Genomic DNA, 17,000 nt, shown 5'->3' with positions numbered 1-17,000 from the left:
TACGTACGTTCTCTCTCTCTCTCTCTCTCTCTCTCTCTCTCTCTCTCTCTCTCTCTCTTTCTCTGCCTATCCGCATGTCGAGATACGGTCGCACGCGGTAGCGCGGTGCGCATTTAAAACGCAGTGCTTCAGCGTTTTGAATATTAATGAGCCACTTTACACGTTTACACGCGCAAGCGGCATTCGAGTTCGAGCTTTGTTGTTCTTGACACTTAGCTCGTCCCAAGTCCGCTTTATGAAACCCTTTTTCGGGACACGCTCGAAGAATGCGCGAGGCAGAGCTTCGCTGCTTCAATGTCCTTTGTCTTCTTACGGGGAGCTCGTCTAACTCTTAGCATTTCCCCGCACCTTCAGGTATACCTTGATGAACGCGGTAAAACGCGGGCGTGGGAAGAGAAGAGGGCCCGGTCGAAGCTGCTGACCCCACTATCGCTAATTGCAGGTGTTGCCGCTCCGGCCTCGAAATCCGGTGATTATGCCATTTAGGCAGATATAGGTGATTACGGTGATTTCGGAGATACTTCGTTCTACCTGGAGGGTGTATTTCTCTCGTTTTTATTTTTCTTCAGGATGCTTAAGCGCACGAGACGGCGATCCGGAATCGAATTAAAGGAGAATATTCGCTAATCGGTAGTTCGCCGGCGAGAATTCATTCTAATTGGCGACCTGCTAGGTGATTTACCGCCGATGATGCGTTTGCGAGAGGCATCTTCACGCAAGGAATTGCTTTGACGAAGAGTTGAACGTGAATACGCATCAAATTGGAATTGTGTTGGTCGTGTCAAATCATTAAGGGTTCAGAATTCCGGTTGCACGATAATGTTGAGCTACGTATCTATAAATTATAAGTCAAGAGCTGTAAGATGACTTTTCTCGAATGACATGAAAAGAAGAAAATTTAGCAAACATAAGCAAAAAATATTTAGTATCACAGAGAATAAAATATATAAACTTTGCAAAAAAATTTTAATAAAGTATTTTGAAAACTCCTTTTCTTTTATTACATATTGTTATAGTAAGAAGTTTTTTAATAATATTCTATAAATTTTTAAATGAAAGAGATAGATTTATTGAATGTACAAAAGTATAAGTAGCTAAATAACGTAATCGTTTAGTACATAACGTTTTTCACAATTTACACGTCACTTAACTCATAATTATAAAATAAGAATAAATAAGCTTAGAGTATATAGATAGAGCTTCGAGTTAGGTAGATAGACTTGAGCGGAAAAACGAGAGCAAATTCATCTATTGCGTGAGCAAGGTAATTCTTAGGAAGGAAGGTTTCGTGTGGACTTGCATTATGCAGACGACTATAAGCGTCAGGCGGTGTCATAACCGAGCAGTCAATAAGATGAAGGATCGTAAGGCTCGTAAATCACCATTCGAGCTATCCCATGGATTTTAAGAAAACCTTTGAAATGATCCACGTTTGCTTTAGAAAAACATCAGGGTGCATCGAAGGAACAGTCAACCATGGCGCTTGACCATGGAATTTGAAAAATCTTTACGACGAGCCGAACAAGAGAAAAGAGCGTGTCACCGGGTGCCCGGGTATTTGTGCCGGACACTTCCCGAGTTGCCGAGTGGACCAGGGGAGACTTTATACATAGAAAAGCTTAGGTTTCGCCGTTGTTTTCTCTGTAGTCGATACCACGCGTCGGTGGAGTACGTCGGAAAAATGTCGCCGCAAGGCGCTCTTTTCTTTCCACGAGTGTGCTCGGTGGTATGGCAAAAGACAAGTGAAACCGTCAAGGGACTCGTCCTTCATATTCGTATATGGTTCGAATTTTGTCTATTGTTTTCTATATGGAAATCGATCATTGTCTTTATTCTTAAAAAATTTCTTAAAAAATCAAGTAAATTAATCTTTAGTACATTCATATTAGGGCATTCGTGTCCTCCATATTTCTTTTGTTAAAAAGAATTAGGCGCATCAAGTAATTAATTATAACATTTATATATAATTTTTTTTAAATGGGTATAAAATCTTCTATATATATCATTTAATGACGACACGAAACACAAATAATCTATCTATCATATTAGTAAAAAACCGAAAAATCGCATATACTAATAGTTAAATATAAATTATAAAATCGGCCAAAATAATTAAATTCAACGATACGTGACTTTACAATTTCAATGTTCATGATTTTTATTGCTTTTTTATTACTTTATCTCGAATAGTTACTATTATCTACTACTGCTGAATAGTTTTTTTATATCTCTTTCATCATCTCTTTTTTCATCCTGTTAGAAAGTTACCATCAGTATGCAGTGTTATTTCATGTTACGATCCTTTAAATTAGATTTGTAATTAATTTACCTATGCGAGCGTAAGTTTGAAGAACTCGCGAAAGACTAAGTTGGCAAGCCGACTCGTACCAATTCGCTCTCCGCAGACCAATCTGCGGCGACTAAATTTTGAAAATCGTTCGGCTTGTTAGAGTCAAGTTAGTCTCGAGGCTACTCCAACAAGTCCCGACTTTTATTTCGAACTTTTATTTCACGAGAAGCCGCGTTTTCTCACGCGCAACACGCGAGCAACCTCCGTTATCACATGCCTTGCTTTCTCAAGATAAAGCGAAGGGAAACCTTCGAAATCCTTTGGCAAACAGACAAAAAGTTTGCTATAAAAAAAATTTTGGATAACGTCGTAGCATCTGGCTTTCGAGTTAAACTCTTAAAAAAACCTGGAAGTGATAAGATGCGTTACGGATAGTCTGAAAATTATCGACATCTCCTCCTTTAGGTTGATCCCCTCATTGGTTACCATTGATTACAATGTATACCCTCGTCAAAGGTGTCACCCGCCATCGTCCTTTGCTAAGCCTTCTTTCGACGAGTTGGCGCAAATACCGACATTATCGGGGGGATATACTCCATCGGAGACACCACAACAAGATACTTGCGCTCACAAAAGCGCGTTTCTCTCCTCAACAAATATTTATCTGTATTTACGTTAATGTATTGTATACATTTCTGTTTATCAATTGTGATTATTAAAAGTATTAGAGTTTTTATTTATATCCGTATAGGAACATATCGATGTTTTAGAGATATAAGAAAACGAAAACAATTACGGAAATAGACTTTTTCATTTCGCGATGAGAGAGAGAAAGAGAGATAGATAGTATAAAGGCGTTTATTAATATTCTACAACAAGCTCTTTAAGAATATAAAAGTGACAAGTAAAAAGAAAATAAAGAGAAGAGCCTGCAACATAAATAATATCTACAAAATAATAATAAAGAAATAAAAGATAAAAAAAATAAAAATAAGAAAATAAACAAATAACAAACAAAAAAAAATTAAAAAGTAAAATTTTAACAAAAAAATTGTATAAAACAGAGAAAGAGAGAGTAAAAAACAATTTTGTTTAGATCAATATTCCTTAATTAAGGTAATGGCGATCGTGGGGATCTTTTGACAAAGATGAAAGAGAAAATGTACAGAGTAATACTAGAATTATATCGTTCACGAATTTTTTTTTATCAATTTTGTAAAGTTGATAATTTTCTTAATAAAGATAACAAAAGCCTCAATAACTTTCGAGCTATAAGCAACTAAGAATAAAAAAAAGTTCAAACAATTTATCTTTTAACACATGATATAACTTTACTTCTGTAAATATATTTTTACTTAAATTGTGAAAATATCGGAATTATTGGAATTTCCGTTTCGTGCGAGACGAATCGATTTAAAATTTGCCAAGGTACTCGTCGGAGATAGACGGAGGGAAAGGGGAAAATCATTTCCCACGTATCTCTATGACTGCTCATTCAATCCTTCTCTCTACTAAATCAGACTTAACGATTCCCTGCCTGCGAACTCACTTGGTATATTGTAGAAGTTACCGGATGGGGTGCGTACGAGACAGGATGGCTCGAGATCGGGATCGCGTTCGTGATCGCTCGCTGCGTGACTTCCTGGCAGTCTTCCGTTGAGCCGGCTCATTGCGGGGTTACGGGGTGGCACATCAGGCGGGCCCCGTGGTGCCGAACTGTCCAACAAACACCCTGCAACAATAAAGAAAAGGCACACTCAATTTGAGACGCTGGACATCCTTTAACATCTTTCTTAATTGGTCGAGATCCACAACAGAGTTATAAATATCGAAGTCTAAAGATAAAAGCGTTTAAAAAAAATCCTTTAAAAAACCCTTTTGCCCGTGAAATTTCTCCTTTGAAAAGATAGACCTTTGTATTGTATCTCGCCCTTGGTCGCTGATGTAATAAAAATAAAATCAACCCTTGCAAATTGTTGCAAAAAGGAAAGTTACAGCAGTCAAAAAGAATTCTATTTCCAGTAAATGGTTGATGGAAATATGAGACTTCTTTAAAAATTGTCTGTCTCAGAATAAAGTTGCTTCTAACGGTTGGTAAGAAAAGCGGCGGACCAATACGACGACGCGAAGATTCGCCCTAGGATCTAGGACGGCTGGTCTTAAGGCTTATAATGCTCGCACCAAGTAATCCATGGCAGGTGGTCTCAGCCTCGGTTTTCATCTGGCGAAGGGTTGAGCCGATCTCACGATTAGGCACGGTTCACACGCGACGCGCCATTATCACGACCGTCGGGGGTGGATGGATCCTAACCCTATCTGCGAGCAATTTGGGATTTTTTAAGCCAAGATTTTTTTTAAAAGCTAAAGCCGGTAAAAGTTTGCTTTCAAGCGATGATGCAAACGCGAGGCAATGGCGGCGTGGATTTGCGAGTGGATTTGTGTCGCGGATTAGAAAGATCATTGAAAGATATCAAAAATGGAGAACCGCCTGATGCGATTTCTTAATTCATGACACGAAAGACCATTATTTATTTCGATATTTTGTACGAAAGTGTTAACAGGTTATTGTTAGACGTATACTGTAATATTCAGCAGGCTTTATGCACACTGTGGTAAACGCAAGCAGTAGCAAAGTTAAATTTCGGTCAGATAGTTTAAGCACCGTATATACTCGCGTTTGCGTTAGAGAGATTTACTTGCGGTTTACTTTAATATATATGTGATATTTCTCTAAAATATTTTATTTTTCGTTATTCGTTGAAAATATATTTTACAATTTAAATCCTATTTTAGTTTATGTAGATGAAATAAAATTGTGTATCGATCGATCACTGATATCATTAAAAAATAATCGAATTCGGGCACTACATCGACAAAAACCCCAAAAAGCGATGCTGGGAATATCGGCAAGAAATTCGAACCGCTTCTTCTGCATCGAGTGTCAGCCAATGAGGCAGATTCGTTCGTATTCTTTTTCTGGTGATCGTAACGAACGTCGCCTGATATCCTATTGGACGATAAAGGGCGCAACAAGAGACGTGAGCGGAAAAAGACAGGAGGACAGCAAAGGGAGAACCAGGCGAGTGAAAGATGAAGGAAGAGAGCAGAGCGAAGAAAAAAAGAAGGAAAAAGTTTTATCCCGTGCGACGACAAAGGACTTTCTCAATCTCGTCTAATCGCGTGCTCGTCTCCCCTTCATCCTTCCTTCTACCCGTTCGCTGTACCAACTTCGATTCGTGCTTCGCTTACGCGTCTCTTCCCCTTCCGTCCCACGGACTTGGTTCTACCAAGAGCACTCGACCCTTTTACGACCGAACTTTCCCAGTTTCGACATTTCGCTCTCGGTCCCTCCTTCCCGCTTCCTCTGTAAGGAAAGCACCATTTGGCATTACTACCAATGTGCATCGGTCCATCGACGAAGGTAGAAACGCGTAAACTAGCATCTCAAGGGCACCGTGCCCCTTTTTCCTCAGAGGAATCAGAAGTCATCTCGAAAAAATAGCCCTTTTACGTTCGTTCAGAATACAGACACATGGTAGACGAATATTAGCTGTGAATGTAATTGGAGAACAAATTAATATATATCGTCGTAATTAATAATAATAATATATTAATAATAATCCCAAATGTGAAATTCTTTTATTGTACCCTCCTTCCCATCCCCGGATTCGTGTCTGGCGCCATTAAATATGAATCCTTATATTAATATTTCCCAACGGAAGCTATTAAATTTTAATTAATACAACAGTACTGTTCAAACTGAAACAGCGTGATATTAAATTTACGTAATGATTTACGTAGTGTACATATTAAAAAATAGTTCTCAATCAAAATGATTATCTTGATCCTGTTGCGGAACGTAGAACCATAGACTGTCGAGAGAGTCATGATAATTTTTGCTAGAAATTTCACTGAAGCGCTGTAGTCGACAGTGCGCCTTGTCAACCGTTTCTATTATATCTGAAACTTGTTAACCCCAGAATCCGTTCGTTACGTACGAAACGTTCGCGCAACTCGAGAGAGCTCGAGCGCTCGACAAGAGCTCGCGCTGGTCTATTCATCCTTCCCGGAGCCATCGAGGCAGAAGAGTCTGTGGCACGTCGTTATTCTTGCTAATAGATCGGCGGGAGTGGGTATTGTCCTGACACAGTTACTTGAAGGATCTCACCTCGTCGCCGTTGTCGCTCCTTTTCCCGCCGTTCTAACAGCTTGAGTATACGAGAAAGATCTCGTCATCGTCGTCGTCGTTGTCGCTCGAGGAGAATAAATAAAAACAGATCAAGGAGGACCAAGAGAGAGAGAGAGAGAGAGAGAGAGAGAGAGAGAGAAAGAAAGTTTGAGCATCGACAAAAGAGCACGGGATTTTGCGTGTCGCTATCCGGTATCCAGGATGAGCATCGCCGCGACAAAGGATGCGCACGCGGGTAGGATGAAGCGAAGCATCCATGAATCGAATTATGCTCGCCTGGTTTGCGCGCGACTAAGTCCACATTCGTGAAGGGACCTTTAAGGGGTGGAGAGGTACGAAAGGAACACGTCGTCACAGAAGATCCTGGACTGAATGAGTCCTGACCTCGAGGACCCACACTCGATGCCGCACACCCGGCCAACGTAATGGATGCGTGCCCATTGAGAGTGTACGTCAAAACGCGTAACATAATATCGGGGCCCTTACGCGCAAGAGCCCATGCCTAATGGAATTTATTAGAGAAGGTACTTCCTTTTTTCGAGATCCTCAGGTACGGAATCCCCAATGAATCGAACGTTCGCCGTGGAATCAAGAGGTTCTCCAAATCGTTAGATTGTCTTCGGATCACTGGAGGTGTTCTTTCGACATGGAAAAGCTAACTGGAATGATTGTACAAGGAAAGAAAGTTAAATCTTGAGAGCAAATGATTGCCACTCATGTTGTATGAAGTGTAATCTGATCCTGTCAAATGTCTAACTTTAATTGAATATCAAAATAATAAATTTTTAAGAGAAATCTAATTTCGTTCGTAATATTTTTTTTTGGTTTTGCGTGTTAAATAAATGTTATTAATTTAATAATAAAAAATACATGAGTGTATACATGGAATTTAACATGACAAAACATTACTTTAATTAAACATTATTCGCATGCGAGAATTGTAATAACAATTTTATGATTATATAAGAAGCAAAAAGAAGCAAAAAGAAAATATTAAATTAAATAACTCGCAGTATTGTAGATTTAAATTATAAATTTCTGATAAAAAAGATACACTGTATCCATGTTATTTTTCGCCAAAAAGATATGACTCGTGTGAAACCGCTTTGGGATAAAATACCGTATAAAGCAACATCGTAGCAATATCCACGGAGATTTAGGAGGGGAAAGGTGAACAAACGATTCGGGAGCCTGGTCACGTATCAAAGAGCAGAGTGGACGAATTTTGGGGTGCAGAGCGAAGAAAATGAACAAGGGTTAGTCTCGTGTCTGGATTAGCTTTCGGAACGGAACGAATTAATACTATATATCGCGCGCTGAATAAAACTGCGCATATTTCCACGTGCCAGCGGCGGTCGCGTGAGAAGCTTCGCGTATGGTCGCAGTTTTATAAATCCACCGCAAGGAACTAAACAAAAATATTATCTTACTTTTCCACGGCTTGTGTCTATTTATGAAGTAGTGACTTTTTATAATTATATTAAATGTATGTGCATGTGTAACTAGGATTTTCAGAAAATGTATTTGTAAGTTACAGAAATAGTAACTCTTAAAATAAAAATTTACAAAACGATACTTTTCCCTTCCTTGCATTAAATTAAATATAACTTTAGCTTTTTTAAGATTGTGATAGAAAGATATATGAATAATTAGAGACGGTTATTCTTATCTCAGAAAACCAATAAATCAGTCAAACATTTTAACTGGAGATGCTCAAATCGAGTTGCTGTTCTACTCACCAATTTAACAAACTAAAAGATGAGATTGTTTTAAACTTACGAGCTAACTGAATTTCTGCTAACTGGAACTAAAAATAATCGATGTGTCCTGTCAGAGTTGCCACAGAAAATGAATTTTAAAATTCCCTTCCAGGTTTTCCAGATAAAATAGAAAATTGTCCATGAATAATATAAAATATGTAAATTTTAACATTTAGGGTAACTGGCAAATACGCCGCGCTGGGATTTACGCAGAAGTCAGAAAAAATAGAAGGAGTAGAGATAATTTTCCTACAACTACTCTGTTATATACCTTTATATTAGGTGTAGTAAAAAGAAATCCATTATTTTTCCATTCAATTTCATGCAAAAATAATGGATTTCTTTTTATTACACCTAATATTAATATTGTGTTATAATTTCAGCTTCTTATTGTTAATATTAATGAAATTATTGTGAGTTGAATTTGTCACTGTAATAAGTAACGTCATCATAAATTATAATCTACATAAAATAATTAATGTAGGGCGTATAAAAGACTTAATGATTATTTCGTGATACGTACGTGTAGTGGAATAGTAAAATATGTTGTGTAGCAAAATGCAAGTGCTTTGCTTTCGTATTCTTTGTTTAATTTGTTGTCTTGTATATCCCATCTGTTTGGGATGTACGGCATTTTTAGAGAGCGGGATTTATGCCCAAAGCATATAAAGTGCGCAGATTAAATTCAGTACACTGATGCATTATATGAAATATGTACCTCATGTCATAACAATATAGGAAGATTGTAATTATTATTTATTATTTCATATACATATTTACCATTCTTATTTCTTAATAAAACTTCATAAAAACATTTTATAAGTTATTGTGTCATTATACGTCTTATTTATATGCATTATTTATAAATTTTTCATGAGTCGTACATATCTCCCCTTTCCTTATGAATAGCCATATATCCCATCTTTATGGGACATACGGCCAAAATGCAAGGATTTCAAAAAATTTATTTTTTAATATAAAAAATAAATATTTTGGATTTCTAATATTTTTTTCATAGTAGTAGACAGTACAAAGTTTTTACTAATATAGTTCGTTTACTACGTATAAACATAGTAAATAATACTCAATAAATTACATAATAAATAATACTCAATAAATTAAGTTTTTGATAAATGCGGCGTATATACTGGAGTTAGACTCAAAGATTGTAGGAAAGCTATTCTATATTATTAAAAAAGCATAGTACAATTTTGGGTACAAATTCAAACCACAACAAAAAATAAATTAGTTTTGGAAAAAAAGAATGCAGTTATGACGAAAAAGAGGAATTAAAAATACTGAATAAAATATAAATTTTAATTATTTTAATAAAATCATTTAAAGTGCACAAATATTGAACGTATTTGATTATAAACATCAAATATAATATTTAAAAAATTATAATAATTATAATAATTATTTAGAATAGAAGCAGTTTTAGGGAATTATGAGCAAATTTCGAAATTCCAGATTTTTAAATATTTTCCCCTTTTCCAGGTCTATGGCAACCCTGCCTGTATTCATTTTCGAGGGGAAGAGGAATTTCTAACAGATCGCTTGAATTATGTCAGATTATAAAATGAGCAAAAAACAGAGAGAGAGAGAGAGAGAGAGAACAGGGAGAGAGAATCTTATAAAAACATTATTAAACAGATATATGCTATTTTAATTCTTCCATCAGCCACATCACACAGAACATCAAATATATCGAGAAATTCTCCAGACTTCTCAGTTCCCGGCGAACCCTAAAGCGGTTGAGTTATCTTTACGTACACATACACCCCACTACCGCCACCTCTTCACGCTATCTCCAGAACTTATGGAAGCCATGCTAGAATTTGTGAAACAACCACTTTACTTCAGGAATCACTACGTCGCTGTAGTATCGGGTAGCGTTCGCAATTTATCGCAATATCCGGAAGTTTTCATGAAAATTTTCCGCTGCACGTTGCATCATCTTCCGCGTGCGCCTGCGTCCGTATCAATTTACCATAATTTAATTATGATAAAACGCTCAACTACGCGCGCAATTAGTCTCATTAAGGATGTTGGGCAAAATGAAATATCGTGTTTCCACGTAACCAAAGATCTTTCCTAGGCCCGCTCAACACACTGCTTCTCAAGATCATGATCTATCTCAATTGGCTATCCAGCGGTAGTCGGTCATATCACATTCACATTGTTGTATCATGTTTGATCGCATTATAATACATTATTATGTAAAAATATATTTGAAATATATTTAAAAATATATTTTTATTTTGTATCTTTGTTTATTTTGTATCTTTTATATAACACTGATTTTATATAACAATAATTATGTTAAATGGATAATTTTTGGATGGTTCTTTTATATTTTTTTATGTTGATTTTGAAAATGAGATTATATTCTATTCTATAGACTCCAATTTTTTTATAAGGCAAATGGACGGTTAGTGACTTAATTATTAGGCCAAAACTTTTAATGATATATGACTTTATCTAAATAAATATTTATTAAATTTTGATGAGCAACGAATTTATTTAAAGACGTATCGTTAAAAGTTTAATGTTTAAAACCAATGTGTTATATAAAAAATGCAAAATGCAAAATTTTGATAATTCACCTTATCTCCTTTTAAAAACTTTTATACTCGAGACCTTTTTCTTAATTAAAATAATATATTTTTGTTTCAAGCCTTTGAGAATAAGTATAAATCGTGTTAAATTCAGCAGCTATTCTCTTTAAATCACTTGTTTATATTTAAGCAGATGAGATATAAAAAATTAAGAATTTTTAAATGTATGTTACTACAAAATCTTGCCCTCATAAATTTAATAAACAAATTTAAAATCAGTGCAAAAAATTATGGAAAACATTCTATCAGATCAATTTAATGTTAAAAAAAAGTGAAATTTTATCAATCAATAAATTATTGGAAAAAATATCAATTTATACAATTTTTAAATGCATTATTCAAAAAAACTTTGTCCTTCCCATAAATTTAATAAACATATTTGAAATCAGCGCAAAAAATAATATGAAAAACATCGTATCAAATCAATTTAAAGAGAAATTTTGTCGATTAATATAATTGATAAGAGGGAAATTTATTTCCCATCAGAATAAAATATATTTGTATAAATTTCAATTACACAAAGATACTTTCATTACTTCGATAATCGCGATTGGCTGCTGACAGCACGCCAATAATCATTACTAATCCTTGCATTTTCGTTCCTTGAGAGCAAATCAAGTCCTCCAGTTTTATAATAGTAGATCGGAAGCGCGCGATGTCATTGCATTACGTCTCGTTAGGAGATTTTCGCTGTCGAATGACCTGAGAGTGAAGAGAAAACCTTCTCAAGATCCTCTCTCTCTCGTTCCCTTCTGGCATCAGAGGAAAATCTTGAAAAATGAAGGGGCGGACCAGCCCGTTTCTCTCTGGGAGGGGAAAAGAACGCGGGTAGGGCGAAACAGTTTTAATTGGAAGTCGGAGGAGACGCGACGCAGAGGGAGAGACACGATGTGGACGGGAAGGTTGGAAAGAGAGGAGAGGGGGGGCTGAACGGAGGGCCGATAGCGGCGGTTCTTTACCCTCGCGCTCGTTCTACGCCCTATGTGGAATCTCGTCCCTTATACCCTCGTGTTACATACATTTTCGCACGTACGTAGGTACAAACACGTCCGGACAGGGCCGAGTGCGATGAAACTTAGGGGAAGATGTATATCAGATATATCACTTTTTAATATATTTTTTTCTAATTACACCGCAATATTACACGTTGAAAAGATATCTTTAATATTTTGTGCGCCGTACAATTTTTTTATCATTCATCATAATTATATTGTTTCACTCATTGTGTTCAATTATTTTCTCATTAATTTGCCATAGTTGTATATATTATCCTTCTCTTATCAATATAATTTATAAGAAACTTTTAATGGTCTATTATCGTGGAATCTATCTTTCGGCTCTGCTTTCGGATAAGTTTGCACGTCTGTGTGAATTCGAATGCACTAACATCTGTACCAGTCGAGCATCGCATCTCTCGGCGGCCTTAAACCGTGCGGAATGGCGTCGGTGCCGCCGCTCGTTTTTCCTACGGACAAAGTGGAAACTCCACGAGGATCCGCCGTGAAGGAGAGGGAGGAAAAAGAGAAAGAGAGGAAAAAAAGGACTTAATTCGTTTCCCATTAGAATTTACGTGGCTCGAAAATAAAAAGGGAGTGGGATAGACTGAGAGAGTCGGAGAGCAGCGAGAATTCGTGGAACGCTTTCCCGCCGCCCAACTCGACCATTGGATTTTTCACAGCACGCCGGTGTCCTGGAAAATCGAAATTAGCTTTTCCACGGCGGCCAAGTCCGCGGGAGTTAACAGGGACGGAAACGGAAGTCGAAATAAATGGTAGTTGATAGAAAGAGAGAGAGAGAGAGAGAGAGAGAGAGAGAGAACTGGCGCGCGCGCGCATACGGCACTTGTTCCGCGTTCTCTCTTTGAAATCTCGTCAGCGTGTTTCCGAAGAAATTCGCGATGAAAACTCACCTACGGACTGAGACATGAACTCTACAAAGAGCGTACGTAAACTAATAACGTTCCTTGCGTCGCGTGTTTACGGTACTAAATTAAGAAAACTGAAATCAGGAAAGCTCATTAGAAGCGCAGCACGGCAAAACTGGGCACCGATAGAATTATATCTGTTTTAATCCAGCATGTAAATTCAAAGAGTTAATACGTTTTCTCATCGGACCGCGATAACTACGTCCGACGTCCGCCAAGTCTGAAACGTATATAATTCACCTTAAATATACCGCCGTATTTAAGCTGAAGCTTTAGATGATACATGGTCCGGAAAATTTCTGTGTGTCAGCCTAGAGAGCTATTACGCGCATACGTGTAACGTGCAAGGCGGTTACATTAAGTACAATATATCTGAGAAGATCTCCTTTCACGAAAGTACTGAAAACTTTTCACGTTCGGCGAAAATAAGGGGCTTCGGGCTTGGGTGAGAAAATGGAGCGGCTTAATTCGTTTCCCATTAGAATTTATGTGGCGTGCACGCGTTGCCGGTAATAGTGGAAAAGCTGCGAGTGGGTTAGTCTTTAGTTTTTCCTTCTCTTTTTCTCTCTGTCTTTACGACTAGGAAGTCCGGCATGTCTAGTATCTTCGAGTGGACCTCCGCGAAGCACTTCGATACGACATCCTTGGCTTGGGATCCTTTCCTTCGAAAGGAGAGACTAAGCCGAGCGTGGAAAGACGAGGCATTTTCCAGACGGGAAACGGCGGTTCGAAAATCAAAGCGTCTGATCGTGTGAATTCGAGCGAATGCTCGACCCTTAACTCTCTATCTTTCGCTTTCATGTGAAAGCTCGCAGGATATTCCTGACATCATGCATAAAAATTATTATTAGTCAAATAGTGCAAATTTTATTTCCGGTCTTCTCTTTCAACTTTCAAGTCGGATTGAATAACGCTTGAATGATAACTTGTTTTGCATTAGAAATAAGTTCCACAGCATAGACTTCACAATACAATAGTCTATATAATATTTTATAATTCTACAATTTGACAAATTTTGATTAAATCAGCTTTCTATTTCTTTAATCATATTGCAAAATAAAATAACATTATTATCACACATTGTGCAAGTATCAACTTGATTCTGTTTGAACTTTTTCCACGACACGTACATGCTCAATAATTTACGCTCTTAATCTTAATAATATCACATTAATTTTATATATAATTTTATATTTTATTATAAGTTAATATAAAAATGCAGATAATAACTTACATTAATTTTTAACGATATAATAATACCTTTTTCTTTTCGATTCTCGTTATGAAAGTTCTGTCTCGTGGTAGGATATCGATTGAGAACATCGATCGAGGCATAAAGTGTTCGCGAGCAAAGTGTAGGATGTCAGGAATTGCGGCCGATATAATTGGTACCCTGTTTTCGGAGTGGTACCCACTGCATCGGCAATCGAAACACGTGGAAAACGCTGTGTGTGTTCACGCGAGCGATCGCCGAGCAGAACATACAATGAACAACCGGTTTTACATCCCCCTAACACGCCAATTAAGGAGTCGCACGTGAGTTGGGACTCGAAATTTTTCGCATGCTGTTTCCAGTCCGATGCATTTCTCGTTATAAATATTTCGATTAAAATTACAAATGCGTTGAACAATCAACTAAAACAATTTGAAACACTCTGTTTTTCAGTAATATCTCCAGTGGTTAAAAATCAGGCGCCATTAGTAATTACCTAAAATGCTCCGAGTCTCGTTCGTTCACATGTCTACGTTTATTGTTGCAGTTAATCACGCTTGAGAATGATAAGTATCTTCGGCCGAATCGCAACGGTCTACAATTCCCAAGTTCCGAACATCGGACGGCAACGGGGTCGCTTGTAAAATTGCTGCAATTTGGCACTGAAGAAACGCATTGGACCGAAACACCGCTAACACTCCGAGTAACTCTGTAAGCCCGTTCTCATCGGCAAACTTTTGCGGTCGAGAGTCGGTGAGCCTGTAACTCGCCCACGTGTTCGCGTCCGTCGGTCATTATCGCCAATCGATGATCGTGCTCGCTGACGATCTCCTGTGGGCGAGTTCTCTCCAACGTGAATGTCATAATATCTGTGCCCCGACATTGTGCGAAACGCTGCGATTCGATAGCAAGTCTCGATCACAATCATCGCTTTACGTTACACGCTGGTTACACGGACATGCCGCGAATAAATTACTCCTTGGGACCCAAAGGATTCCGCCGATCTAGGACGCGTAGGTGGCTACGAGTCCGTAATCATTGGCGAATCGGCGCCCTTTCGATCGTCGAGCGAGTCGCATTATTGTTTCATCAAGTGAGCGGTTGGCTCAGGACGCGACAGCTAAGTATCATCGATACCAGCTCGACCCTCCGTCTCATGAGAATTGCTGCATCAACCGATGCGAGCACTATATCGCGGGTATACTCCAGGATTGCCTTGAGCTTTTTTGCACAGATAAGTATAATACGAGTAAATAATATGGATTTAGGTCTTCATGTCAAATTTATTTCAGACTATCCAGGCTAGCCTGCGCTGTTATAGATATCAAAAAAGCAATGCGTGGCAATCATTTCGTTATTTTTATCTTCCATGTATGTCAAAATGTAAATCAATCCATTTTTATAATTATTTTTAAAGTAAACAATCTTCATATATTAACGTATGCACTTAATAAACATGGTAGAAAATTTATGTTAAATTTAACACATTTCACGTGTCCCAAAGGATTCATACAAATTTATGTGTTAATTTAATACAAATGAATATGTTAGAAGGTAACATAAATATTATTTTAACAAACAAATAAAAAGGTAATACTGACACAGTTTGTAAATAAACCGTGGAAGCATATTTTTTCATTAAAATAACATTCATGATATGTTAAATCAACACATTTTATTCATTCATCTTAGAATTTAAAAATCATATTATTTTTATGTTGTTTATTTACTAATAAATTGTATTATTTTGACTAAGAAATGTTCAATATCCAATTAAATACAAACTATTTAAATAACATAATCGCATTATATTAAATTAACACTCGAATATATTAAAAATTCAATACAAATTGTAACAACTTTAGTGGATCAATACAAACATGAAATGTTTTTTACTCTGACTAAATTTGGATCAAATTTAACAAATTTTCTTGAATTAAATTTATCCTATGATAAATTAATGACATATTAAGTGTACAGAAACAATAGCGACCTACAAAAATGATTAAAAATAATCAATTTAGGTAAAATCTGACATTATAAATTTAATAGTGTATCAATTAATAAAATAAAAACTACATCAACTTATATGCAAGATCCAAACAAAAATGGAAAAATAACGAGATGAAGAAATAGTTGGTAAAATACTTATATCGTTTCTCATCACTGTTAACATTACATAGAGCTCCAAGTGATTTGTCAAAAATAATATATAATACTGACGATATGTATATGACTTTCGAGATGTCGTAAAGGTTTATTGCGGAAGCAATAATCTTTCCTTTCGCTCATTAAGTAACTTTGTGATGATGTCGGGCATCAATTAGCTACGAGTAAACAACGTTCGCAAAATTAATTGAGTACAGTCGTGACTGTAAATGTATCTCGGCAGCACCTGCAGACATTCCACAGTATCATTTAATTAGACCGCTTTGAATAGTAGATACGATTTTTGATAGTTACATTGGATATTTTTTTTTGCGTAATCGGGCAACACGCAGATCGACTCTCGGAAGAAAATCATTCGCGGGCGAATGCAATACACGTACGTACATACATATGTCGCAGTTTATTTATTAACCGATCATTTAATGGAGCTCCGCTATATAATGTTTTACGTTATGTTTTACTGTAGTAGTGCTGGTCGTAAAGTGTTGCTAACGATTACCCATGTATCTCGTGCAGATCGACGAGCGTATCCCGTGTTACGTTCCCTGACTCTTTACGACGCGAGCGACATAGGCAATTAGAGATCTACGATCTATACACAGGGTTAGCAGGTCTTACCTGGGAGAGAAATAGGAGGAGGAGAGAAAGTATGTGAGAGAGGGAGAGAGAGAGAGAGAGGAGGAGAGAGAGAGAGAGAGAGAGAGAGAGAGAGAGAGAGAGAGAGAGAGAGAGAGAGAGAATAATAATAATAANANAGTAGTAGGTACGTACGTACGTCGTCGCTCTCTCTCGTCGTTCGTTCGTTAGTTAGTTAGTTACGTTAGTACGACGAACTAA

General features: G+C 37.1%; 1 protein-coding gene across 1 annotated transcript in view; it reads right to left on the bottom strand.

Annotated features, from left to right (window-relative positions):
- Positions 1-17,000, bottom strand: part of LOC105625534 (teneurin-m) — a 48,573-nt gene that overhangs the window by 21,005 nt on the left and 10,568 nt on the right. Inside the window, exon 2 of the mRNA XM_012206858.1 lies at positions 3,840-4,022. Coding sequence (XP_012062248.1) covers positions 3,840-4,022 — 183 coding nt within the window. The remainder of the gene's footprint in view (positions 1-3,839; positions 4,023-17,000) is intronic.

Source organism: Atta cephalotes (assembly GCF_000143395.1).
Source record: "Atta cephalotes unplaced genomic scaffold scaffold00003, whole genome shotgun sequence".
NCBI lineage: Eukaryota > Metazoa > Arthropoda > Insecta > Hymenoptera > Formicidae > Atta > Atta cephalotes.
The sequence above is the reverse complement of the archived record's forward strand: the minus strand, read 5'-3'. Positions and strand labels throughout refer to the sequence as shown.